This window comes from Ahaetulla prasina, chromosome 10, assembly GCF_028640845.1.
Source record: "Ahaetulla prasina isolate Xishuangbanna chromosome 10, ASM2864084v1, whole genome shotgun sequence".
Classification (NCBI taxonomy): Eukaryota; Metazoa; Chordata; class Lepidosauria; order Squamata; family Colubridae; genus Ahaetulla; species Ahaetulla prasina.
The window spans coordinates 13,684,151-13,710,795 of record NC_080548.1 but is presented as its reverse complement, the minus strand read 5'-3'; the positions used below and the strand labels follow the sequence as shown (position 1 = coordinate 13,710,795).

Genomic DNA, 26,645 nt, shown 5'->3' with positions numbered 1-26,645 from the left:
TGTAACAGAGTTGTTAACGCTTGGAACTCATTACCTGACTCCATAGTCTCTACTCAAAATCCCAAAATCTTCAACCAAAAACTGTCTACTATTGACCTCACCCCATTCCTAAGAGGACTATAAGGGGCGTGCATAAGAGCACAAAGTGCATACCGTTCCTGTCCTATTGTTCCCTTCATTATATCAAATTAACATAGTTGTTACATGTTTTTACTTATATATACATATATTTCTTTCATGATATCTTGTTTTTATTTATGACGATGTTTGTGTATACTGTTGTGACAAAAATAAAAAAAATAAAGAATTCTATTCTATTCTATTCATGATTCTTGATGAATGTATTTTTCTTCTTCTTATGTACACTGAGAGCATCTGCACCAAGACAAATTCCTTGTGTGTCCAATCACACTTGGCCAATAAAGAATTCTATTCTATTCTATTCTATTCTATTCTATTCTATTCTATTCTATTCTATTCTATTCTATTCTATTCTATTCTATTCTATTCTAATCTTCCCAGCTGGCTTCCAACAAGCAAAAGCAATGGGGCAGCTGGATTCACTTAACAGCTGTGGTCAGAAAGGTAGTGAAACTGGGCTACACAACTGCCTTGCATAGCAATGGAAATTTTTGTGCTCAACTGTGGTTGTAAGTCAAGGACTACCTCTAGCTTACCTCACAAATGGCAGCTCAGTGTGGACTGCAGAAAAAGCCGGAAAACCCAGTTTTAAAAGTTGGCCGGGGATTCTTAGCATAGTTTCTTGAATTAAAAAGTTTATTAAAGTTGGTGTGTCATTGACTGGCATGCTACAAATATCTAGAATGTGCTATTCTATTTACAGCAGAGTTCATGCTAAAAACAGTATTTCTGATGCTCATTGAGTTATCACAAAGGCAGTTTAGACACCGAAATCTTCTGAAGTAGCCATTAATTCAGGAACGGAGGAGATGAAGCTCCAGGGCTCTATGTGTTTGCCCAATTTCCTTTTTAAAGTCCCCTTAGACTAAACCACCACATTTCAGGCAGTAAATTCTAGCATAAAGCTGGGCTTAGCACCATTTAATAAATAAAGAGAATGTTTTCTTCCAAAACCGGTGCAATATAGCGGTTAGGGAGTTGGACAGGACAGAGGAGAAGCAGGCATGAATTGACTCTCAACCATGGAATTTCCTGGGGTGACTTTAGCTTAGTTCCTTTCTCAGAAGGGCTGAGAGGGAGAAGGAAGGAAGGAAGGAAGGAAGGAAGGAAGGAAGGAAGGAAGGAAGGAAGGAAGGAAGGAAGGGGAGGAAGGATGGGAGGGGGGGACGAAGGGAGGGAGGGAGGGAGGATGGGAGGGAGGGAGAAAAGAAGGGAAGAAGGGAAGGAAAGGAAAGGAAGAAGGGAAGGGAGGATGGGAGGGAGGGAGGAAAGGAAGGAAGGAAGGAAGGAAGGAAGATACCTGCTTCTTTAAGCTCCTGCACAAAAGGTGGAAAATAAATCTAACAAACTCACTTCCTTAATTGCAAAATAGAACCAATGTGATATAGTATTTAAAGTGCTGTTTGACTCTCTGTCAATCCAATCTATTTTGCAGGGTTGCTGTTATGGGGGAAAATCAAGTGGAGGAAATGCTGGTACCTTTGCTTCCGGGAGGCAAGCCAGAATAAATAACATTAAATCAATCAAGGAAAGTTTTAGAACACCTGTTTGTGTTGCTCCAATAAGCTACAGTAACTTATCCCTTCTGGAAATGATCTACTTATGCTTCTGGTCACCAACCTGGTACACCTTGGATACATTGGATTTTATCTTGAAGCATGGAGTTGTAACTCAGGCCAAATTTTTGCAAATTGGAATATCGATGCGGGAGGGAAATGAGAGATTTGCAAAAAAGAGCGATGTGCCAGGATGTATCAGTATAATGGTCCTCGTTGGCGGCTGCTTGGTTGTATAATAACACAAAAGAACTAAGTTCAGTCTCTATAATAGCATTCCATTCTTTGAATTAGAAGAATATGGATGCTTTTAGCAGAAGCTGTTATCTCTTCTTATAATCAGATTCAAGGCAATAAAAGAGAACCTTCCACTTGTATCTCCTCTGGAGCAGGAAAGCGATGCCCACGAGTATCAACCGGCCAATTAATGACACATTGGCTGTTCTTGGCAAGGAAAGTGGAGAGGACAGAGGGAACAATTAAGGATAAATGTCAGCTCGGATCAGGAGGAAACGGCTAGTTATTTCTTAATGGAACCAAGAAAACAGGTTTCCCGTAGCCCAGATGAACAAAACGGAGGTGTGGCGGCTACAGGCAATTTTCAACCAGGCAGCTGACATCTTGAGTGGGAGGAAGGAGAAAAGAAGGAAGAAGGAAGGAAAGGAAGGAAGAAGGAAGGGAGGATGGGAGGAGGGAGGAAAGGAAGGAAGGAAGGAAGGAAGATACCTGCTTCTTTAAGCTCCTGCACAAAAGGTGGAAAATAAATCTAACAAACTCACTTCCTTAATTGCAAAATAGAACCAATGTGATATAGTATTTAAAGTGCTGTTTGACTCTCTGTCAATCCAATCTATTTTGCAGGGTTGCTGTTATGGGGGAAAATCAAGTGGAGGAAATGCTGGTACCTTTGCTTCCGGGAGGCAAGCCAGAATAAATAACATTAAATCAATCAAGGAAAGTTTTAGAACACCTGTTTGTGTTGCTCCAATAAGCTACAGTAACTTATCCCTTCTGGAAATGATCTACTTATGCTTCTGGTCACCAACCTGGTACACCTTGGATACATTGGATTTTATCTTGAAGCATGGAGTTGTAACTCAGGCCAAATTTTTGCAAATTGGAATATCGATGCGGGAGGGAAATGAGAGATTTGCAAAAAAGAGCGATGTGCCAGGATGTATCAGTATAATGGTCCTCGTTGGCGGCTGCTTGGTTGTATAATAACACAAAAGAACTAAGTTCAGTCTCTATAATAGCATTCCATTCTTTGAATTAGAAGAATATGGATGCTTTTAGCAGAAGCTGTTATCTCTTCTTATAATCAGATTCAAGGCAATAAAAGAGAACCTTCCACTTGTATCTCCTCTGGAGCAGGAAAGCGATGCCCACGAGTATCAACCGGCCAATTAATGACACATTGGCTGTTCTTGGCAAGGAAAGTGGAGAGGACAGAGGGAACAATTAAGGATAAATGTCAGCTCGGATCAGGAGGAAACGGCTAGTTATTTCTTAATGGAACCAAGAAAACAGGTTTCCCGTAGCCCAGATGAACAAAACGGAGGTGTGGCGGCTACAGGCAATTTTCAACCAGGCAGCTGACATCTTGAGTGGGAGGAAGGAGAACAGGAGAGCACAGAATTCCAGGAAAAGATGAAACACAACTGTTTCATAACTGCAGAAAGCAAGACCAGGAAAGGGGCCCCCTCATCCATTTCCTGCTGCAAAACCGAACCAAGCGGCATCTAGGAAAAATGGATTTGGAATACAAATGGAAAGGGATGCTCAAATCGCTTATTAGAAAAGACCCTTCTGAGGTGTTTTTTTTTTTTTTAGAAAAAAAATACAGTATGAGCCTAAAGAACCACAGATTCTGCTTCCAACTTTTTCCCCTTTTCTGCTCAAGCAGATTTTAATTCCACCGGCAACTGCGCCCTACTAATTGTCTTCCCCAATAACCGTTTTCCAGCATTAAGCACAAGGGCACTGGACTCCTGTTGCTTGTAATTTGCTCAGGCTTGTTTTTCCCATCAACTTTAAGCAGCTACATGCAAAAACACCAGACCAAACAAAAAGAGAGAGAGAGAGATAAAGAGGGGATGGCTTAGGTAGAAAGGGTGGTTCGGTGGTAAAGACCAGATGACTCCAGAGACTGCTAATGAGACACACAGCCACCTATCTAGGTCGCTGTTGTGTTTGTCTCTTCAAAGGCAGGCAGAATTCTGCTTGGACAAGTATTATAACCGGAGAAATATAGTGCAGGAGATATTCGTTTTGATTCATAACCCTCAGCCTTTTGACAAGGTTCAGAGCACGGAAAGCGTATTTCATTCCTCGCAACCGTCCCGAGGAAAGGGTTGTTTCTGAGACGCTGAAAAATGACAATGAAGATCAGAAAGAAGGCAGCCGCCGCCGAGCATCAAAATGGAATTTATAGCACAGAAAGAACATCCATCACAGTTCAAATTCTGCCCGATAGCTTTTGACTTGAATGAGCCAAAGGTGAGGTTTCCCCGAGCTTGGGAAAGTCTTCATCAAGAAGTAACTTTACATTTCAATGGACTTCAAAAAACCGCAATGGAGGTTCGGGGAGAACTGTAGTGCGTCTCCAGCTGAACGGGAGCAAGCGGTGTGGCAAACCATGCAATCTTGGGCATTGTGAACAGAAGCACAACATCCACATCCTGACACATAAAAAGTCCCAGTGTATTCTGCACTGGTTTGGACCGCAGCTGCCGTATTATATCCAGTTCTGTACATTACAGATTATAGGTAGCCCTCAAGTTACAATTGTAATTGAGCCCACAGTTCTGGCGATAAATTGTGATGACCATAAAGCAGGTTACCATAAGACCAGACCCAATTTTATGACGGGTTTTGCAGCAGTCGTTGTGAATGTGGCAGTCATAAAATGAATAAAATGAATCATTAAGTGAATGACGCAGCTGTTAAGTAAGCCCCATTGTTCACCATAGGGCAGGGGTGTCAAACTCGATTTCATGGAGGCCACATCAGGGTTGTGTTTGACCTTGGAGGGCCAGGGGTGGGTGTGGCCATGGTGGGCATGACACAGGGCTTGTGTGGGGGGCACCTATGGTTTGTTGTGACCCAGGCCCAAGTAGGTAGTAGGAAACTCAGTCAGTGTAAAAACAAACAAACTTTATTCGAACAGCTGAGAATTACTTCATTCTCAGCATAGTTCAACTAAATTAAAGCAAATTCCTCCCAACACAATCCCTCAGTCCTATCACCAACCTTGGTCCAATTAGGCAAACTGCCAAAGGCCTTTCTTGCAAACGTTCAGAAGACACCAATACACAATAAATGCAACAAGATGAAGCTATCAACGTTGTTTTCTGGCAAAGAGCCCAAATGCTATTGCTGGTCTTTTAAGCCTTATGGGAGGGGCCAATCAACTCTTGGCCCTACTCCCAAGTCGTCCTCTTTGCTTGAGTTGCTCTTACCTTCTGGCGGCTCTTCTCATGCATGCAATAGGAACATGCTCCTCCTGTTCCTCTGCCTCACTACTGTCAGCTTCTGCAGGCTCTGGAGTCTGCACCTCACTCCCCGATGGCCCTGGCCCCACCTCAGCCTCCGATGCAGACCCCTCATCTGGGTCTTCCTCAGCCTCCAGGACTGGCCCACGCTCTTCCTCAGCCTCATCGCTGTCCGACGCCATTGCCCGCTCCACAGGCTGCTGGTGGACCACAACATGGTGGCCAAGTGCTAAGGCAGAACTTCCCTCAGACCCTCCCTCACTCTCATTATAATCTTCCTCCCTCCCTCCCTTTTCTTCTTTTTCCTTCCCTCTTCATTCTCCTTTCTTCTTCCTTCCCCTCTTTCCTTCTTTTTCCTTCCTTGCTCTCATCCCATCTTTCCTTCTCTTCTTTCTCTTTCCTCTTTCCCTTTCTCCTTTCCTGTCCTTTCTTGCATGCTCAAATGCAAAAGGGGAAACATTTTTCCTTTTGTTTTGTTTTTAGTTTGTTTTGATAGCCCTCTGCCAGCAAAAAACGGAGCTTGGGGGGGGGGCATCTCCAGCTCCATTTTTGCTGGCAGGGGGCTGAGGGAGGCTTTTGAGGCAGAGCTCCATTTTTGCTGGCAGAGGCACTCCGGACCAGTCCTGTGCTGTTTCCAGGCCAGCCCTCCAGGCTTGCTCTAAGCATCCAATGGGCTGAATCCAGCCCACGGGCCTTGAGTTTGACACCCCTGTTCTAAGAGAATTCCAACTTTCATCCAGAACAATCCACGCGCATCACATTTTGGAAATCTAACTATTCCTTCTTTGTATTTGAATGCCACCATTTTGACAGCTTCGGAGATTAATCTAACCATTTAGACCTGTTATTATGGATGCTGCTAAAAGTGTGCAGCTGTGACTTGTGATATCTCATTAGGTTGAAAGACAGAGTGGAAGAGATGTTGCCAAGAAACCACACGATGCGTCCACCAGCAACCTTTTTGTATCTCCCCAAAACATACGAGACCAAAAATTTGGGGACTGTCTTGTATTTTTCAGACATTTGCAAATATTGGAAAGTCTTATTGACACCCCCTCCCCCAATCACTGGATCTCTTGCCAAATGGCTACTATCCCCATGCACATCTGGAGGCTGATATTTCTTCAAGCCTGAAATTCAAGAATTTAAGTATCCTGCTCCAAATGGACAGTGGTCTACCACCTGCTCTTTAGATGCATTAAGGGTTGTAAACCTAATCTTGCGTAGCTTCTTCTCCGGTAATATCACACTACTAACCAGAGCATACAAAACATTTGCTAGACCAATTCTCGAATACAGCTCGTCTGTCTGGAACCTGCACTGCATATCGGACATTAATACAATTGAACGTGTCCAGAAATATTTCACAAGGAGAGTCCTCCAGTCCCCTGCTTGCAACAAAATACTTTATGCCACCAGACTTGAAATTCTGGGCTTAGAAAACTTAGAACTACGCCGCCTTCGGTCTGACATAAGCGAAGCTCATAAATCATCTGCTACAATATCCTATCTGTTAATGACTACTTCAGCTTCAACCACAACAATACAAGAGCACACAATAGATACAAACTTAAGGTAAACCGCTCCAAACTCGATTGCAGAAAATACGACTTCAGCAACAGAGCGGTCAGTGCCTGGAATGCACTACCTGACTCTGTTGTTACATCTCCAACCCCCCAAAATTTTAACCTAAGACTGTCTACTGTTGATCTCACCCCATTCCTAAGAGGTCTGTAAGGGGCGTGCGTAAGAGCACCAGCGTGCCTACCGTCCCTGTCCTAATGTTCCCTTTAATTGTATTCATTTTATGTATTCAATTCATGCTTATACTTATATGTATTATCTAATATGTACTCGATAAATAAATAAATAAAAATAATCAGCAAAAGAGTAAAATCAGCCAACACTGGGTTAAAGTCTATGGAGATTCTCAGTCATCCAGGTCTTGCTTGTCCCAAATGTGCTTTTTTTCAAGAGGCAACTGGACTTTGTGGTTTTTCTTTGAAGACGTTTCACTTCTCATTCTTCAGCTCCCCACCATCCAGTCAGAGCTGAAGAAGCTTCTTGGATGAGAAGCGAAATGTCTTCAAAGAAAAACCAGATAGTTCGGTTGCCTCTTGAAAAAAAACCCAAACATCTTTGGTGTTAAAGTAGTTATCCAACATGATCCATGACTTCTTAAGTGACAAAGCAGTTCCATTGTTCCTGACAGTTCTTTTCCAACAGCCTAATCTGGATCTCTTGACAATGAACAATTATTCCTCTATCAAATTCACTTTTTTTTTAATCGGGCGCTGTTAATGTCAACTCTTAAGGGGTGGGAACAGCTCAGAACAGCACAGACCTAAAGTACAAAAGAAAAGTGCAGAGACAGGAATATTTGAATAAAGTGCAGCTTTTCTCGCATAATTGAAATGCAGCATTCACTGCCTTTCTCTGCCTCCTTGAACAGGCAAGATAGGTGGTATCACTCGAACACTGAGAGAGAATGAAATTAGTCAAGAATATAATTTAGTGCAGGAAGGTGCATATTAATTTCTAATAATGAAGTTATAAAAGTGCTATGCTAATTTAATATTACAGAATAACCCACTCATACATGCCAAGTAAAATTTAATTCTGAGGTATAAATTATGGAAATTAAACAAATGCAGACCTAATTTTGCATCTAGGACCTTGTTCCTGCTAAGCTTTCTCTGGTTTCTGCAAATAGAAACGCTCCCAAGGTTACTCATAAGGTCATAACATGTTCTAAAAAAATGTCCTTTTCTTTTTAAATTGAAAATCTTTGGATGTTGAAATCTGATTGGATAATAGATTATAGCCCCAGGTCCAGGGGTGAAATCCAGCAGGTTCTAACAGGTTCTGGAGAACTGGTAGCGGAAATTTTGAGTAATTCGGAGAATCGGCAAATACCACCTCTGGCTGGCCCCAGAGTGGGGTGGGAATGGAGATTTTGCAATATCCTTCCCCCAGGAGTGGGGAGGGAATGGGGATTTTGCAAGATCCTTCCCCTGGAGTGAGGTGGGAATGGAGATTTTGCAACATCCTTCCCCCAAGAGAGTGGTGGGAATGGAGATTTTGCAGTATCCCTTCCCTGGAGTGAGGTGGGAAGGGAAATTTTGTAGTATCCTTCCCCTGCCACGCCCACCAAACTAAACCACACCCACCATGCCACGCCCGCAGAACCGGTAGTAGAAACATTCGGATTTCACCTCTGCCAGGTCCTACTAAAATATTTTTGTGCAAGTAGCAGAATGCAGTTGTGAACAGGGAAATGGTCTCATAACTGTGAGAATTGCTAGTCATTGCAGCATTCTTATTCAGAGATTCGAAATCCTACAAACCACCTTGTAAATGTTCTGCAAATTCTATTAACTCAGTTTTCCGAGTTAGAATTCACTTCAAACTCCACCCTTTATATTCATTTTCAGAAAGGTGGAAGAGCCGGAGTGGTGCAGTGGTTAGAATGCAGTATTGCAGGCTAACTCTGCCCACTGTCTGGAGTTCGAATCAGGCTCAAGCTTGTCTCAGCCTTCCATCCTTCCGAGGTGAGTAAAATGAGGACCTAGATTGTTGGGGCTAATAGGCTGACTCTGTAAACCTCTTACAGAGGGCTGTAAAAGCACTGTGAAGCAGTATATAAGTCTAAGTGCAAAGTGTAGACTACAATAGGCTGGATTCCCAGGAGCGAGGGACTGCATTCCAGAGGAATGAGAGAAAACTTAGTCCAGATATTTTGTGGGAGAAAAAGAGGGTGAAGATGGCTCCTTCTTAGTAGTTCCCAGAGTATATATGGGAAATGCAGAGAGTAGGCTGCTTAGTCTGGCAAGATTCTTTCTTTGTGGGGAAACAACAAAGAACTTAGCTTGGATGAATCGCCCCATGTCATTCTTGGTTTTTGAGGCTGACAGTGGATCAAAGCATAAAACCAGATTAAAAAAACAAGGGAAGTCTGTAATAGAGCCAAAAAAACTTCATCACACCCCAAGTCCTACAATTACCATTAACTAATCCTATTTGCCTGGGAAGAAGCCAGAACAAGAAGGAACAGCCCAGCGTTTTAACTGTTATTGACTGTTGAATGGATCCACAGGAAAGGAGGGAGTCCTTTCAGAAGAAATTCTGCAGCCTTTCTAAACTTGGATTCCAAAGTTATAAAGGGATTGCAAAGCATGTTAGTCGAGCCCCCAAAATGATTTAACTGTCTGGAGAGGATAAGCAAGAACGATTCCATTGTGGTGAGAAAGATAAGTATCATTGCCACTATTTTATGGTTAATTTTTACTGCTCACGTATCTTCCTAATTGCTGAGAGAATTTATCCTGTCAGTATTATTTAGGTGGTACAATTTCTAAAACAAATTCCTGCTGTCATAGAAATGTGGCTTTGAATGTATGAACTGACTTGTTTTGAAAAGTTGATGCATTTATTACCATACACTAAAGTGTCAATGAACTGCACGAGGAATTGACAACGAGATTTTTTTGGGGGGGGGGGGGGGCGCGATGCCTGTTGTCATCCTGACTACCAATTGCTTTCTGAGGAGTTTGAGAGTTTAGAGAAACGTGGCAATGGCCCGTAGACGTTACCAGACAAATAAGACTAGTAATTCATCAAAACCAACCAATCACATACAAGGATCACATGACGGTGGGGATGCTGTCATGGTTGTAAGTGCAAGGATTGGTTGTAAGTCACTTTTGTCAGTGCCATTGCAACGGTGATTAAATGAATGGTTGTAAGTCGAGAACTACCTATAGCAGGGGTCTCCAACCTTGGCAACTTTCAGACTTGTGGACTTCAACTCCCAGAATTCCTCAGCCAGCTTAGCTAAACTTAAGTCAGCTTAGCTGGCTGAGGAATTCTGGGAGTTGAAGTCCACAAATCTTAAAGTTGCCAAGGTTGGAGACCCCTGACCTATAGTACAGCAGATGATGTCTCTCCTACTCCTATGCCAAGATGCTCATCATCTAAGGCAGGGGTGCCAAACCAGGGATGAAATCCAGCAGCTTCTGAAGAATCGGTAGAGGAAATTTTGTGTAGTTCGGCGAACCGGAAAATACTACCTCTGGCTGGCTCCAGAGTGGGGTGGGAATGGAGATTTTGCAATATCCTTCCCTCCGGCTTGGGGAAAGAATGGGGATTTTGCAGTATCCTTCCCCTGGAGTGGGGTGGGAATGGAGTTTTTGCAGTATCCTTCCCCTGCCACGCCCACCAAGCCACATCACGTCCACCAAACCACGCCCACAGAACCGGTAGCTAAAAAATTTGGATTTCATCACTGTGCCAAACTCAATTTCATTCAGGGCCGCAGCAGGGTTGTGTTTGACCTCGGGGGGCTGGGGTGGGCGTGGCCAGCTCAACATCACCTCAGGGCACCTGTGATGGCCCAAGCGCTCTGCCAGCGAGAACGGGCTTCTGAGCTCAGTTTTCAGCTGTGACAGCCTCCTGCAATCCTCTGCCGAGCTCCGTTTTCACTGGCAGAGGCACCGCAGGCTGGTACTTCACAGTACCAGCCTGCGGTACTTTTTTTTTTAATTTGCATTTATATCCCGCCCTTCTCCGAAGATTCAGGGCGGCTTACACAGTGTCAAGCAATAGTCTTCATGCATTTGTATATTATATACAAAGTCAACTTATTGCCCCCAACAATCTGGGGTTTCCAGGGCAGTTTCCAGGGCAGCCCCATATGGGCCAGATCCAAGCACCCCGCAGGCTGGATCTGGCCCCCGGGCCTTGAGGATGACATCCCTAATCAGGGGTGAAATCTACTTACCTTCCTTGCTGCATGCACAGAAGGTCAAAAAACACATGACTTCCTGGTTAAAACCAAGAAGTAATGACACCCGGGCGGGTGGGCGGAGCTTTGCTCCCCCATCGCTACCGAATTGCCAAACTACCGGCCACGATCACTACCGGATCATGTGATCTGGTCCGATCCGGGAGCATTTCACCCCTGCCCCTAATCTAAGGCAAACCACACTATTTGGGGGAGGACCCAAATTTTTCCTGCAGGAAAAAAACACACACCAATGTAACAGGAATTCAGAGACTAATCTGTTATTATTTGATAGCCTACCGATGCCTCCCTTTTGTCTAATGATAGGGCCTGCCCTAATGTTACATGGATCTGTGTTCATACGCTATCTAAACTGAGATGCAAGCCACGCAGAGACAGAATGGGCTCTTGTGTCTACCGGTCACAGTATACTCAGAAAGAAAACAAAAAGAAAAACGGTTAACGCCTAAAAGCTGCAGAGAAGACCAACAATGACATCCCAGACCTTAAGTGATAAATGTTGCTGATACCGCCTTAGCCTGTGGGGTGCTTAGGATCCGGCCCGCAGGGCCGCCTGGAAAGAGCAAAGGATCGGCCCATGGTGCCTCTGCCCATGAAAACAGGCTCCCAACCTCCATTTTTGGCTGGGACGGCCTCCTGCAACCTTCTGCAGTGAAAACGGGAGCTTGGGAGAATAGAATAGAATAGAATTCTTTTATTGGCCAAGCGTGATTGGACACACAAGAAATTTGTCTTGGTGCATATGCTCTCGGTGTACATAAAAGAAAAGATACGTTCATCAAGGTACAACATTTACAACACAATTGATGGTCAATATATCAATATAAATCATAAGGATTGCCAGCAACAAAGTTACAGTCATACAGTCACAAGTGGAAAGAGATTGGTGATGGGAATGATGAGAAGATTAATAGTAGTGCAGATTTAGTAAATAGTTCGACAGTGTTGAAGGAATTATTTGTTTAGCAGAGTGATGGCCTTCGAGAAAAAACTGTTCTTGTGTCTAGTTGTTCTGGTGTGCAGTGCTCTGTAGCGTCATTTTGAGGGTAGGAGTTGAAACAGTTTATGTCCTGGATGTGAGGGATCTGTAAATATTTTCACGGCTCTCTTCTTGATTCGTGCAGTATACAGGTCCTCAGTGGAAGGCAGGTTGGTAGCAATTATTTTTTCTGCAGTTCTGCAGGGCTACATGCTTTCACAGGCAGAGGGTTGCAGGAGGCCATCCCAGCCGAAAACGGAGCTCGGGAGCCCATTTTTGTGGGCAGAGCACTTGGGCTGCCACAGGCACCCCTGACGCGAATAATGTCAAGCTGGCCATGCCCATCCTGACCCTAATCCTAGCCCTAACCCTAACCCTAACCCTAACCCTAACCCTACCGTCACCGTACACTCAGAAAGAAAACAAAAAGAAAAACGGTTAACGCCTAAAAGCTGCAGAGAAGACCAACAATGACATCCCAGACCTTAAGTGATAAATGTTGCTGATACCGCCTTAGCCTGTGGGGTGCTTAGGATCCGGCCCGCAGGGCCGCCTGGAAAGAGCAAAGGATCGGCCCATGGTGCCTCTGCCCATGAAAACAGGCTCCCAACCTCCATTTTTGGCTGGGACGGCCTCCTGCAACCTTCTGCAGTGAAAACGGGAGCTTGGGAGAATAGAATAGAATAGAATTCTTTTATTGGCCAAGCGTGATTGGACACACAAGAAATTTGTCTTGGTGCATATGCTCTCGGTGTACATAAAAGAAAAGATACGTTCATCAAGGTACAACATTTACAACACAATTGATGGTCAATATATCAATATAAATCATAAGGATTGCCAGCAACAAAGTTACAGTCATACAGTCACAAGTGGAAAGAGATTGGTGATGGGAATGATGAGAAGATTAATAGTAGTGCAGATTTAGTAAATAGTTCGACAGTGTTGAAGGAATTATTTGTTTAGCAGAGTGATGGCCTTGAGAAGAAACTGTTCTTGTGTCTAGTTGTTCTGGTGTGCAGTGCTCTGTAGCGTCATTTTGAGGGTAGGAGTTGAAACAGTTTATGTCCTGGATGTGAGGGATCTGTAAATATTTTCACGGCTCTCTTCTTGATTCGTGCAGTATACAGGTCCTCAGTGGAAGGCAGGTTGGTAGCAATTATTTTTTCTGCAGTTCTGCAGGGCTACATGCTTTCACAGGCAGAGGGTTGCAGGAGGCCATCCCAGCCGAAAACGGAGCTCGGGAGCCCATTTTTGTGGGCAGAGCACTTGGGCTGCCACAGGCACCCCTGACGCGAATAATGTCAAGCTGGCCATGCCCATCCTGACCCTAATCCTAGCCCTAACCCTAACCCTAACCCTAACCCTAACCCTACCGTCACCGTACACTCAGAAAGCAAACAAAAAAGAAAAATGGTTAATGCCTAAAAGCTGCAGAGAAGACCAACGATGACATCCCAGACCTTAAGTGATAAATGTTGCCAATACCACCTTAGAACTGAATTCAGCTCTTTTTTTTCTTTTTCTTTCCCAGAGCTATATAAAATGTTGCCAAGCTAAAGGGATTTAAAACGCTTTGTCAGAATAATAAGTAGATATGACAGGCACAAGGAACAGGCAGAATAATAAGCCTGTTGTATAATGGCAAGGCATTGTGATGACAGGTGTGCTTGAAAAGCTGGGCTAGATAATAAATGTGTTTCTCCCTTACAATGTGATGGAGGGGGAGGAAGGAAGGATCAGAGAATTCTTTCCACTGTTAGTATGTTCAGGCTCACACAACCCCTATTGTCAGAAGGAGCAGCGAAAAGCGAAAAGCTGAATTTACCTGGGCAAAGGGAAGTGTTTGAGCTGGCACAGGGACAGGTAGAATGGGCACGGAACCAGTGAAACAGGAACCAGTGAAACCCTTAGGATTAGCTATAGAAAACTGTGACACCCCTCCTCCCCAAATCTCCAAGGCCTCATCTGTCATGTCAGAATGGCCCAGTCCTGGGAAGGAAGCAAGGATGGATGTGAGATTGGAATGGATTCCCAGGAAGGAGGAGCTGCATTCCAGAGCACCAAGAGACATCAAAGCTTAGATAGTCTGGCTGGGAGGCAGTGAGTTAAGAGAACTCCTCTCTAGCAATTCTCAGAGTATCTCTTTAATAAAGAGATGCATTCAATTTCACAGCTACTATGATTGTCGGCAGAGCAGGGACAAAACTATCCAGGGAAATGACTGAAGCCTGGGAAACGGGCCCCCTGTCAGTTAATAGTTAATTTACTATCTGCCTATCAGGTACTTAGGTGCTGAGGGCATGCCGGCACAAGGAAACAACAATTAATAACTTAATAGCCGGACATCAACATCCTAATTAACAACCTATAGTTACACACAACCAGGAATCATATCAATGCAATGCGTAACGTGAAATCTACTTACTTTCTACCGGTTCGGAAGTGCGCGCACACACGTGCCATTTTCACGTTTGATTTTAGACCCTCTACACATGCGCAGAGAATCAAAAACAGGTTACTTCTTGGTTAAAACCAGGAAGTAACAATGTCCGGGCAGGTGGGTGGAGCTTTGCGCTGCCGCCACTACTAGTTTGCTGAACCATGCATCACTGCCACTATGGGTTCACCCAAACCAGAGCAAACCGGTAGCATTTCACCAGAGGTGGGTTTCAGCAGGTTCTGATCAGTTCTGGAGAACCGGTAGTGGAAATTTTGAGTAGTTTAGAGAACCGGTAGTAAAAATTCTGACTGCCCACCCCCCCCATCCATTCTCTGCCTCCCAAATCCCAGCTGATCGGGAGGAAATGGGGATTTTGTAGTAACCTTCCCCTGGATTGGGGTGGGAATGGAGATTTTACAGTATCCTTCCCCTGCCATGCCCACCATACCATGCACACCAAGCCACACCCACAGAACTGGTAGTAAAAATTTTTGAAACCCACCACTGCATTTCACCCCTGGTAGAACACCCTAGTGCAGGGGTCTCCAACCTTGGCAACTTTAAGACTTGTGGACTTCAACTCCCAGAATTCGTCAGCCAGTTTAGCTAAGCTTAAGGCAGCTTAGCTGGCTGAGGAATTCTGGGAGTTGAAGTCCACAAGTCTTAAAGTTGCCAAGGTTGGAGATTCCTGCCCTAGTGCACATATTTTGGAAAGTGACAAGATGGGCTCCAGCACAAGCCCCAAAGCTTGGAAGAATAAACCTTTGGTCCAAAGGACCAACTGAGATTGTATCTTATATCTTTAACGACGCAAGGAGTTGCTTTAGTTTGGCAGTATTTCTGTCTATAGGTGAGGAGCAATAAAAGGAATTCTTTGACAGAACTTCTTCCTTGGTTTTTGGAGACTGACAGGACGTTTTAAATCAGCCCTTGATGAAGTGCAAGGGATCCATCATTTAAAAAAAAACAACGCTCCCTCTCTATTGTCAGAAGAACAAATAATCTATTTCTCCAAACACCCAATAACATCCACCCAAGTACTTTCAAGGGGCTTCTTTGCTGGTCTAGCAGCTTTCTCTTACCCTGATGGTTCCACACGGAGTCGTTGCCGTTTATGTTCTCTCTCAAATTGCATTTTCAGAGCCCTCCCCTCCCCCCCAATGGGCTGGTGGCCAAATACTATCCCATTGGAGCTCACCACGTCAGACGGAGAAGCCTCCTAGCTATCTAAGCAATGAATGAATGAGCTGGAAGGGACCTAGGGAGGGCTTCTAGTCCAGCCCGCTGCTCATGCAGGAAAACCTATATCATTTCAGATACATGACTGTCTAGACCCAGAGTGTCAAACTCAAGGCTTGGGGGGCCAGATCCGGCCGGCGAGGTGCTTAGTTATTATTATTATTTTATTATTGTTTATTCGATTTTTATACCGCCCTTCTCCCGAGGGACTCAGTTTCGGCCCACAGGGCCGCCCTGGAAAGAGCAAAGGATCGGCCCACGGTGCCTCTGCCCATGAAAACAGGCTCCTAAGCTCTGTTTTCAGCTGGGTCGGCCTCTTGCAACCCCCTGCCAGTGAAAACAGAGCTCAGAAGGGCCTATAGCAGTGATGGCTAACCTTCTTGCCGTATCGTGCCAAAAGCGGGGGTGGGGGGGAAGCACGGGGGGTTACGTGTGCATGTGCCCACACCCATAATTCAAGCTGCCTGCCCCCCCCACATGCGTGTGCGACCCCCCCTGCGCTCCCCCCACTTTTGGCACATAATGGCACGGTGGGCCCAGTAGGCCCATTTTTTGCCTTCCCCAGACTCCAGAGGCTTTTTAGGAGCCTGGGGAGGCGGAAAACAACCTTTCCCACCCCCTGGGAGGCCCTCCGGAGGCCGGAAACAGTCTGTTTTCTGACTTCCGGTGGGCCCGGAAGGCCCAAACATTAGCCGGCTGGCGCACACATATACGCACTGGAGCTGAGCTAGGGCAACACTCACGTGCCCACAGATATGGCTCCATGTCACCTGTGGCACACATGCCATAGGTTCACCATCACGGGCCTATGGCAACTCGAGAGCAGGCCAGGGATGCTTTGCAAGTTGGCAGCTAAGTGGCGCAGTGGTTAGAGGGCAGGACTGCAGGCTACTTCTGCTGATTTCCGGCTGCCAGCAGGTTGGGCAGTTCGACTCCCACAGGCTCAGGGTTGACTCAGCCTCCCATCCTTCTGAGGTGGGTAAAATGAGGACCCGGATTGTTGTTGGGGGCAAGAGGTTGACTCTGTAAACCACTTAGAGAGGGCTGGAAAGCACTGTGAAATGGTATATAAGTCTAAGTGCTACTGCTATTGCTATAAAAAGCCTGAAGCTGCCCATCGTTTCACCCCAAGGACCCTCAGCTCAGACAGCCCTGAATATTGAAAAAACACACCCAGAAAGCAGAAGAAAATGACAACTGCTCAACTGAGAGAGCCCTCTCAGCAAAATAGATATTATGAGCCACGGTGAGGCAGTGGTTAGAGTGCAGTACTGCAACCTACTTCTGCTAATTACCGGCTGCCAGCAGTTCGGCAGATTGAATATCACCAGGCTCAAGGTTGACTCAGCCTTCCATCCTTCCGAGGTGGGTAAAATGAGGACCCAGATTGTTGTTGGGGGCAATAGGCTGACTCTGTAAACCGTTTAGAGAGGTCTGTAAAAGCACTGTGAAGCGGTATATAAGTCTAAGTGCTATTGTTAAGTCCAGCCCCCCACCCTGAAGTCTGTTGACATTTATCGGGCGCCAATTTGCCTCGACCATTAGTCGATCAGATTCTTGTCCATAGGTAGCATCCATGGAATAAACTTGCAGCACTTTGGAACTGCATCCTGGCACCTGGATTCTTGCACCTGGCCAGAAAGATGCACTTCTGAAGGTTTTGCAGTCACGCAAACTGAGTTGAAAATAGTTCTCTTCCTTCCTACAGAGAAACAGCTGCAAGGAGGCTCCTCTGCGCAGTTTCAGTTCCTCCTGGAAGGAAAGTACCAAAACGGTTTACACTACCCACCCGCACCTTTTTCTAAAGCTATTGTGTAAGGGAGTTGAGGAAGAACAGGCGTTTAGTACTGAAGGGAGAAAAATGACTCACAAGCAGGAATCTAGTGACAACTCAAGGATGGGGGTGAAAGCTAAGGTATGGATATCAAAGTCAAGGCCCAGGGGCTGGATCTGGCCCGCAGGGTGCTTAGATCTGTCCCAGGGGACTGCCCTAGAAACAGCAAAGGACTGTCCCACGGTGCCTCTGCTGGCAAAAATGCATCTCAGGAGGGCCACGTTTTATGAAAACAGCATGCATTGATGAAACACTTGAGGGAAATAAAGTGAGGACTTCTGCCATGAATAATGAAAGTCAGCGATGCGGCCAATCAACGAATGCTGGCCACCAGAAGCAGCCCCATCTCCAAGAGTGAGAATAGCAACCAACATCTTCCAGGTATTTTGTTGTATGCATGTATCTTTGAGTTAGTTTTGACTTTTGATGACTGCTTGGACTAGTCCCTATGGTTTCCTCGCCTGTGTTTTTCAGAAATGGTGCGTCGTTGCTCCCTTCCTCCTAGGGCCGAGAGAGAGTGACTGGCTCAAGGTCACCCAGGACTAGAACCCACAGTCTCCTGGTTTTAAGCCTGATACCTTAACCACTACACCAAACTGGCTCTGCAGATAAAATAGCCAACTTCAAATGACCGTAGTCGGGTCTATTAATGATTTCAACAGGAGTCCAGGGCCCACAAAGGTATTTTAAGAAGCTCGCTGTGGTTTTAAGCCACTGGGTGGCTTCTTGGTGAAGAATGTCTCTAGCTGGTTCCACTGATAGTAGGCCTGTTCCTTAATCTCTACGGCTGCTTCCTATTGTGATAAAGTAGCCAATGGGCTACCACGGGAAGGTCAAGGCATTGGGGGAAGGCAAGGAAGCAGATGCCTTTAGCAGGATTCTCTCGAAGAGACAAGTGCCTAAATTTGTACAGGCTCCAAGATGCTCTAGGGAAAGTTGCTTTCTGTTGATGGGGGGGAAAAAAGGAGAGGAATTTAACTGCCAACCATGGGATGTGGGACTATTACTTCTTTCTGCTCTATTAATGAGCTAGTGCTGAAGGCTGAATTTGGGTGCCAAGAAAAAAGCAATCTGAAAAAAAAAAAAAGCAAAGCGTTGTTTGCCAGGGAACATTTGGCTGGGCATCTGCAGCAAGAGCCTCAAGTTGTCCAAAAGCAATAGTTCACATCAACAGTGAAGAAGAGAACGTGTGCTCAGCGAACCTATCGCAGACATTCAAAATGTAATCACTGGAATAAGATATCCATCTGATCCTCCATCCACCATCTATTCATGCATCAACCTATCTCCATCCGTCCATCTGTCCACCTATCTATCCTTCCATCCTCTATCTATCCATACAACTTGAAGGTAGGCACCCATCCATCTAAGAGCCGTGGTTGGCAAAGTGGTTAGAATACAGTACGGCAGGCTGATTTTGCTGATTGCCAGCAGTTCGATTCTCACAGGCTCAAGGTTGACTCAGACTTTCATCCTTCTGCGGTTGGTAAAATGAAGGCGCAGATTGTTGGGGGCCATAGGCTGACACTGTAATCCCATTACAGAGAGCTGTGAAGCACTATGAAGCAGTATATAAGTCTAAATCCTTCCTTCCTTCCTTCCTTCCTTCCTTCCTTCCTTCCTTCCTTCCTTCCTTCCTTCCTTCTTAGCTGTGGTGGTGCAATGGTTAGAATGCAGTATTGCAGGCTCATTTTGCTGACTGCCAGCAGTTCGATCCTCACCAGCTCAAGGTTGACTCAGCCTTCCATCCTTCCGAGGTGGGTAAAATGAGGACCCAGATTGTTGGGGGCAAGAGGCTGACTCTGTAAACTGCTTCGAGAGGGCTTGAAGCACCAAGGTATATAAGTCCAAGTACTATTGCTATCCATCCACCCACCCATCTATCCATTATTCCTTCCTCCCTCCCTCCCTCCCTCCCTCTCTCATACAAAGATCCAGGCATCAAAATGTTGAATAACTACCATACACGATCTTGGAATCAATGGAGACAGATATGACATTAAGGAAGACAAACACAAGCAAGAGGTTCTGTGCTGAACAACTTAGGGCAGAATTTTTCAAACTTGACAACTTTAAAACGTGCGGACCTCAACTCCCCAAATTCCCCAATCAGCATGCTTAAGTCTACCCATTTTATAGGTGGCAAGTTGAAAAACACTGGTTTAGGGCATGAGATGCATTTTTGGTGAGAATTCAGTTGTCGTATTTCTGAGTTTGTTTCCCCTAACCATCCAAAAACCAGCACAATCTGCTTGGGTAGCCCTGTGGTATTAATGTTCAAATCTGAGCTTCCCGATCTTCAAAGGAAGTACAAAAAAAAGAAAAAGGTCCAATAAAAAAGGTAACAATAACAAAACTTAAACATTGCCAAAGCAAATAACAAAAACCGCCAACAGTGCGCGAGTATGGAAATCAGATGGCATACGAGTTATTCCATGACCCCAACAACAGCCACAAAGGATGTTCCATTTATTTATTTGTCAAATGTAGGCCCCCACCCATCTTGCTCTCTTCCCACCTTATCTAATGTCAGAATCTGAAGGGAACAGCAAAAGAGCATTTAAACAATCAGTTCAGCAGGTAGAATGGACTCATGCCAGGAAATGTCGGAGCTCAAAAGAGTTAGTATCAGGCTGGGGCAAGAGGTAGCTCTCAGAGATTTCAGCATTAAAAATGGCATTCTGAAACACGTCTTACAATATATATTTGCATAAGATTGGTTCCAAAACACCCCACACCCACCGCAACTGACTTCTGAAACATCTCATCTAACTGATGTTTGCAAAGGGATCGCAAAGCTCCTGGCTCTATTTACTAAGCCATGCAGAAATGAATGTCTTCTGCATACAAACTGAGAAGCATCCACAATTATCTGCATTGTTTTTTCCAATGAGTTTTATATTTAAAAAAAAAAAAGGACTCATCACACTGCATATCCTAGAGGTCAAAAGAGATTTTCCTGGTAACAAACTCCAGGATCATCTCAATAAAAGAAGAGAAGGGAAGGGAAGGGAAGGGAAGGGAAGGGAAGGGAAGGGAAGGGAAGGGAAGAGAAGAGAAGAGAAGAGAAGAGAAGACTAGCCAAGTCTTCCAAAGAACCCATTAAGATCATATATTCAATTTCAAATGCCGCTCCAAAGCTCTTAACAAAATGAGCTGCAGATAATGCTATCCCCAGACACCTGATTATCCATCATGATAATTCAGGCAACACAAGATGCATCGCCATCATCATCGCACACACAAATACGAGCTGCTTTGTTGTCTCCTACCTGTCACAAAAGAGCCACAACAGGCCTGCTGCTGGCCCAATATTTTTCTGATGGGTTAATTCAGAAAGGATGCTACAGGTTGAATAAGAACAACTAAGCTTCAAAGGCAACTAATTGTCCTATCAGCTGATAAACTTACAAGACTGTCTATCCAGCTTTAATTAGACATAACAGGCAGGCATCCAGCTACATATGGCGGCCCAGCAACGCTGTTAGCAATCATCAGGTTTGCCATATGGCAACGGTCCAAAACCCTGCTTAAATAACTGTGTCCAGATTGGCACAACTGTGATGTTTTCAGTCTTGCCTGTTTAGATCAGGCATAATACTGAATGTTTAAATTAAAAACTGGCAAGGTAGGAGCTACGCTGACAAAAGAACAGAAGCGAGGTTTATCGAGGGAGGAAGCTTGCTAGCTCTAAGCAGGGTTAAGAATTTGAGCTACCCAAAACACGGCAGCCTGCTAAGGGGAAAATTATCCAAACCAACCCGGCACTGAGGGCAAAAGCCTTGAATATTGATCCCCGTAGTCAGTATTTCTCAAGAGTCACCTCCCACCTTCCATAACCAGCAGCTCGTTCTGGACAAATAACAGCTTTGGGCTTAAGTTTCCCCATCAGTCGCCTCTTTTAAATCTGGCAAATTGCATCTGAATTGAGAGGGCCTTCGAAAGCTTTATGTAATGTGGCTGGGGGCTTAGTTGGGCGAGTGGAGATAGGGAGTAAAACCACCCACTGACTCCAATCTCTGAAACTCAACTATTCTAGCTCTTCTCCTGTTGCAGACTGCTTAGAAACCTGACTGTAAGAGCGGCATTTAATCAGTTTCATTCAAAAATATTTATAGAGCTGAGCACGGTAGTGCCATTTGATTTTTTTATCAACTTGCTGCCTCTCAGTTTGATGCATTTTTTTTTATTATTATACCTGTTGCTTTGAAATTTTAGAGGTGGGATGAGCCTATCAAGGTATAAATGAAACGACTGAGATGTGATCTCTTTTGCTACCTACCCTCAAGTGCCCAAACTAGCCTTCAGCTCCCTGAGATTCTCAATACCTTAAACCAAGGGTCACCAACCTTTCAGACCTCAGGGACCAGTAAATTCATAATTTTATTTACATCCTTAACTGGGGAGAAAAAGAAAACTTATGCTGGTCGAAAACAGGTTATTTTGCTCCCAAATTTTAGGGGAGCCATTTTTGTATGCTGGAAACTTCCTTCACTGTGTGGCAAGGGTCACCAACCTTTCAGACTTCAGGGACCACTAAATTCATAATTTGAAATTCCGCGGACCACTAATATGATCTCCCTAATGACCGACAGGTTCTGACAGGTTCTGGAGAACCGGTAGGGGAAATTTTGAGTAGTTCAGAGAACTGGCAAATACCACCTCTGGCTGGCCCCTGAGTGGGTTGGGAATGGAGATTTTGCAGTATCTTTTACCCAGGAGTGGGGTGGGAATGAACATTTTGCAGTATCCTTCCCCTGCCATGCCCATTAAGCCACACCACGCCCACCAAGCCACGCCCACAGAACTGGTAGTAAAAAAATTTGGATTTCACCACTGGTACCACTGTATTCTTATTCTCCTCCTGTCGTATATAGCTTACATCCCTTCCAATGACCTAGGCTGTTTTTGAGAACCTATGTTTTTTTCTGCCACCCGAGAAGCCTTGAGGACCGAGATTGTGATGGTACCATTCAGCTCAGGGGTGAAATTGACTTACCTTCGCTACCGGTTCGCAAATGTGAGCGTGTGCGCCTCCTCCACGCATGCGCAGAGCCTTCTGCGCATGCGCAGAGGGTCAAAAACAGGATGTGAAGACATCTGGGCAGGTGGGCGGAGCTTCCTGCTGCTGGCGCTACCGGTTTGCCCAAGCCAGATAGAACCGGCTGAATTTCACCACTGATTCAGCTGAAATACATTGGGTTGAAGGTGGCAGTTTCAAAGCTATTTGAAGGACCAGCCAATCAAGGGTCTGTAGAATCAAGTTGCGTTGTGTCTTGGTAGAACTAGTTGCTCAGCCAGTTGTCTTATACTTATATATCTGTTCTGAAGGAAGGAAGAATGAATCCACCATGTACTTAGTCACTCTTCAAAATATGTATTCTGGTCTGACTGCCTGTTGCTAAGCATTTAGGAAAGCCACTGGGCTCATTTCAGCAACATTAAAGTTCAACTCACCAAACATGTTCCCGATATGTCCGTTTCTCGTGAGAGGTCTCAGTTCATTTTTCCCCAGAGCGAACTGCTTGTAGTTATCCCAAGCAAACTTCATCATCTGCAAAAGAAAGAGGTAACGGGCACTTAGCTGGGTATCTGTTTTTTTCCAGACAGCATCTGGGCATCACTGTGTTCAAGGATAGTTAATTGATGTGCCAGGAGACCGAAGGAATCCAAATACGCATGCACAAACCCAGAGAAACAATGATTCTGTCTTGCTGTTGAATTCTGGGTGAAATTTGTCTAGCAATGAATATAAATTCACAAATTAGCATTTAACAAGTGGGCGTAAGAAATCTCTTTTGCTCTCCGTACATTTTTTTTAAAATTTGCATTTATATCCCGCCCTTCTCCGAAGACTCAGGGCGGCTTACACTATGTTAAGCAATAGTCTTCATCCATTTGTATATTATATACAAAGTCAACTTATTGCCCCTAACAATCTGGGTCCTCATTTTACCTATCTTATAAAGGATGGAAGGCTGAGTCAACCTTGGGCTTGGTGGGACTTGAACTTGCAGTAATTGCAAGCAGCTGTGTTAATAACAGACTGTCTTAGCAGTCTGAGCCACCAAAGGCCCATTAACTAGCTAGCTGCATATTGTAGGCTACAAATAGGAATTCTCACAACCCTTACTTTAGCAAACGTTCAAAGTTATAATGGCAGGGAAAAAAGTGACTTACAACTTATCCCCCCTCCCAAAGTCACATGATTAAAATTTGGACAATTGACAACTGATATATATATATAATAACTGCAGCATTTTTCCTGGGTCATGTCATCGCAATTTGCAACCTTCACAAATGGCTTCCAACAGGCAAAATCAATGGGAGAAGATGGATTTGTTTAATGACTGCATGACATTAACCATTGTAGCAAAAAAGATAAAATCAGACTTGACTCACTTAACAACTACCTTACTTAGCCATGAACATTTGGGCCCCAATTGTGGTCATAAGTTGAAGACTGCGTCTATTGCAAAACAATTATTCAAGACGGAATATCTAAGATCACCAGCTATGACACTGAGATAATACCTAAAGAGAACTGAAAACATATTTGTTTGTTCGTGCGGGGCTTTCTTAAATTGTTGAATTTTAAATTTTAAATTTTCTCTCTAGTTTTAATTGGGGTTTTTAGATTCATAATTCTTAATTATTTCGGCCATACTGTATAATAAGTTTTTTAATTGTATTTTAACTGTATATTGTTCTTTTTTATCCTGGCTGTACACCGCCCTGAGTCCTTCGGGAGAAGGGCGGTTTATAAATCCAATAAATAAAATAAAAATAAAATAAAAATAGAACCTCTTGATTTGCACCAAATCATCCTATAATCAGAGCAACATACTTATCTCAACACCAATCATATGCTCCTTAGAAACTCATACATATATGTCTCCACCATTTATCCCGTTTTGCAACAGTTCTTCAAAATTAGACCTCTGGATGTAGTGGTTAAAGATTGTCCTAACAACTAATAAAGATTAATTAGTGGTTTGGTTCTGCAACCCAACAAGACAGACACAGACTTCAGAGGACAATTAGAATTGCAGAAAAAACAATGGCTACCAACCTGCCTTCCACTGAGGACCTGTATACTGCACGAGTCAAAAAGAGGGCTGTGAAAATATTTACAGACCCCTCACATCCTGGACATAAATTGTTTCAATTCCTATACTCAAAATGACGCTACAGGGCACTGCACACCAGAAAAACTAGACACAAGAACAGTTTTTTCCCGAATGCCATCACTCTGCTAAACAAATAATTCCCTCAACACTGTCAAACTATTCACTAAGTCTGCATTACTATTACTATTAATCTTCTCATAATTCCTATTACCCATCTAAAATACCTTATTCCACCAGACTTGATATCCTGGGTCTAGAAAACTTGGAACTTCGTCACCTTCGACAGGACCTGGGTTTAGCTCATAGAATCATCCATTGTAATGTCCTTCCTGCCAATGACTACTTCAGTTTCAACTACAATAACACAAGAGCTACCAACAGATTTAAACTTAATGTCAACCGCACCAGTTTAGATTGCAGAAAACACGATTTCTTTAACAGAATTATCTATGCTTGGAATGCATTACCTGACTTTGCGGTCTCTTCTCATAACCCCAAAAGTTTTATTAAAAATCTATCCACTGTTGACCTCACCACATTCCTAAGAGGACTCTAAGGGGCGTGCATAAGAGCACAAATGTGCCTACCGTTCCTGTCCTATTGTCTCTTCCCCTATATATATATATATATATATATGCTTATACTACTTGTTTCTCCTCATATATATGTTTATATATTATATAATCTTTTGTGTTATGCTTGTTATGCTTGTGTATATTGTTATGAAAAAATTAAATAAAAATAAATAAATAAAAATCTCCTCCCACTTATGACTGTAACTTATTGCTGTATCCTTACTATTTATATTGATTGTTTCCTAGTATGATTCAATTGCTTATTTGTACCCTATGACTATCATTAAGTGTTGTACCTTATGATTCTTGACAAACATATCTTTTCTTTTTATGTACACTGAGAGCGTATGCACCAAAGACAAATTCCATGTCTGTCCAATCACACTTGGCCAATAAAGAATTTTATTTTCTATCTATTTAATAAAGATTAATAGATAGGATAAGAACCATAGGTATATATAGTCCTTTTCTGCTGCATGGTAAAAGAATACATTTTAAATTAAGCCCTGAAGTTTAGATTCCTCTCATTCTCTCTCAGTAAGAATGCTTTTAGTTAATCCATTTCTTAACTGTAATTCTAGAACTCAAGTCTTTCCAAGCTGGGTTACAGAATACGAATCACCCAAGAAGAGAATAATATCATCACAATCATAAAGAGCTGCAAATAAATCCAGGTATATTTTAATATGTTCCATGCTCAGCTAAAAACAGCTACAGTTTAAATGTAGCAGACTGGATAAATGCTCATTGGGAAGGGAAAGCACAAAATAAGAACGACTGCTGAAGGAGTTTTCCTTCCTACTGTCGACAGATTTGGCAATATGGAAGCAAGCAACCACCCAATTCTCAGCCAATATTAAAACACAGATTGGTTTATAGCAGGGGTCTCCAACCTTAGTAACTTTAAGGTTTGTGGACTTCAACTCCCAGAGTTCCTCAGCCAGCAAAGCTTAACAACTAACAACAGCAAAGCTGGCTGAGGAACTCTGGGAGTTGAAGTCCACAAACCTTAAAGTCACTAAGATTGAAGACCCCTGGTTTATAGGGCTTCGAGCAATTCTTCAAATTAACCTGGTTCTAAGCCATTTTGGTCTTTTGTGCAATTCCAATAGGTATGAGTGATGTAATGGGAGCTGGTTCCATGAATTGACAGTGGCTCAGTTCTGCCTCAGCTGAAGTTTCAAGGTCAGCTTCAAAGACAGGCCCATCTTCAGCACATTACAGTGGCAGGTCCACTCTTCCTAGATCAGGGCTCTTCAAACTTGGCAATTTTAAGACCTACAGCAGGAGTCTCCAACCTTGGTCACTTTAAGACTCGTGGACTTCAACTCGCAGAATTCCTCAGCCAGCCAACTGAGTATGTCTGGGAGCTGAAGTCCACAAGTCTTAAAGTGGCCAAGGTTGGAGACCTCTGACCTAGAGACGTCAACTCCCAGACATACTCAGTATGC

General features: G+C 43.9%; 1 protein-coding gene across 3 annotated transcripts in view; it reads right to left on the bottom strand.

Moving 5' to 3' along the window:
- Window positions 1-26,645, bottom strand: part of MAN1C1 (mannosidase alpha class 1C member 1) — a 231,525-nt gene that overhangs the window by 99,823 nt on the left and 105,057 nt on the right. For all 3 annotated transcript variants that reach the window (XM_058195041.1, XM_058195040.1, XM_058195039.1), the window contains exon 2: window positions 22,947-23,043. In XM_058195041.1, the coding sequence (XP_058051024.1) occupies window positions 22,947-23,043 (97 nt within the window). The remainder of the gene's footprint in view (window positions 1-22,946; window positions 23,044-26,645) is intronic.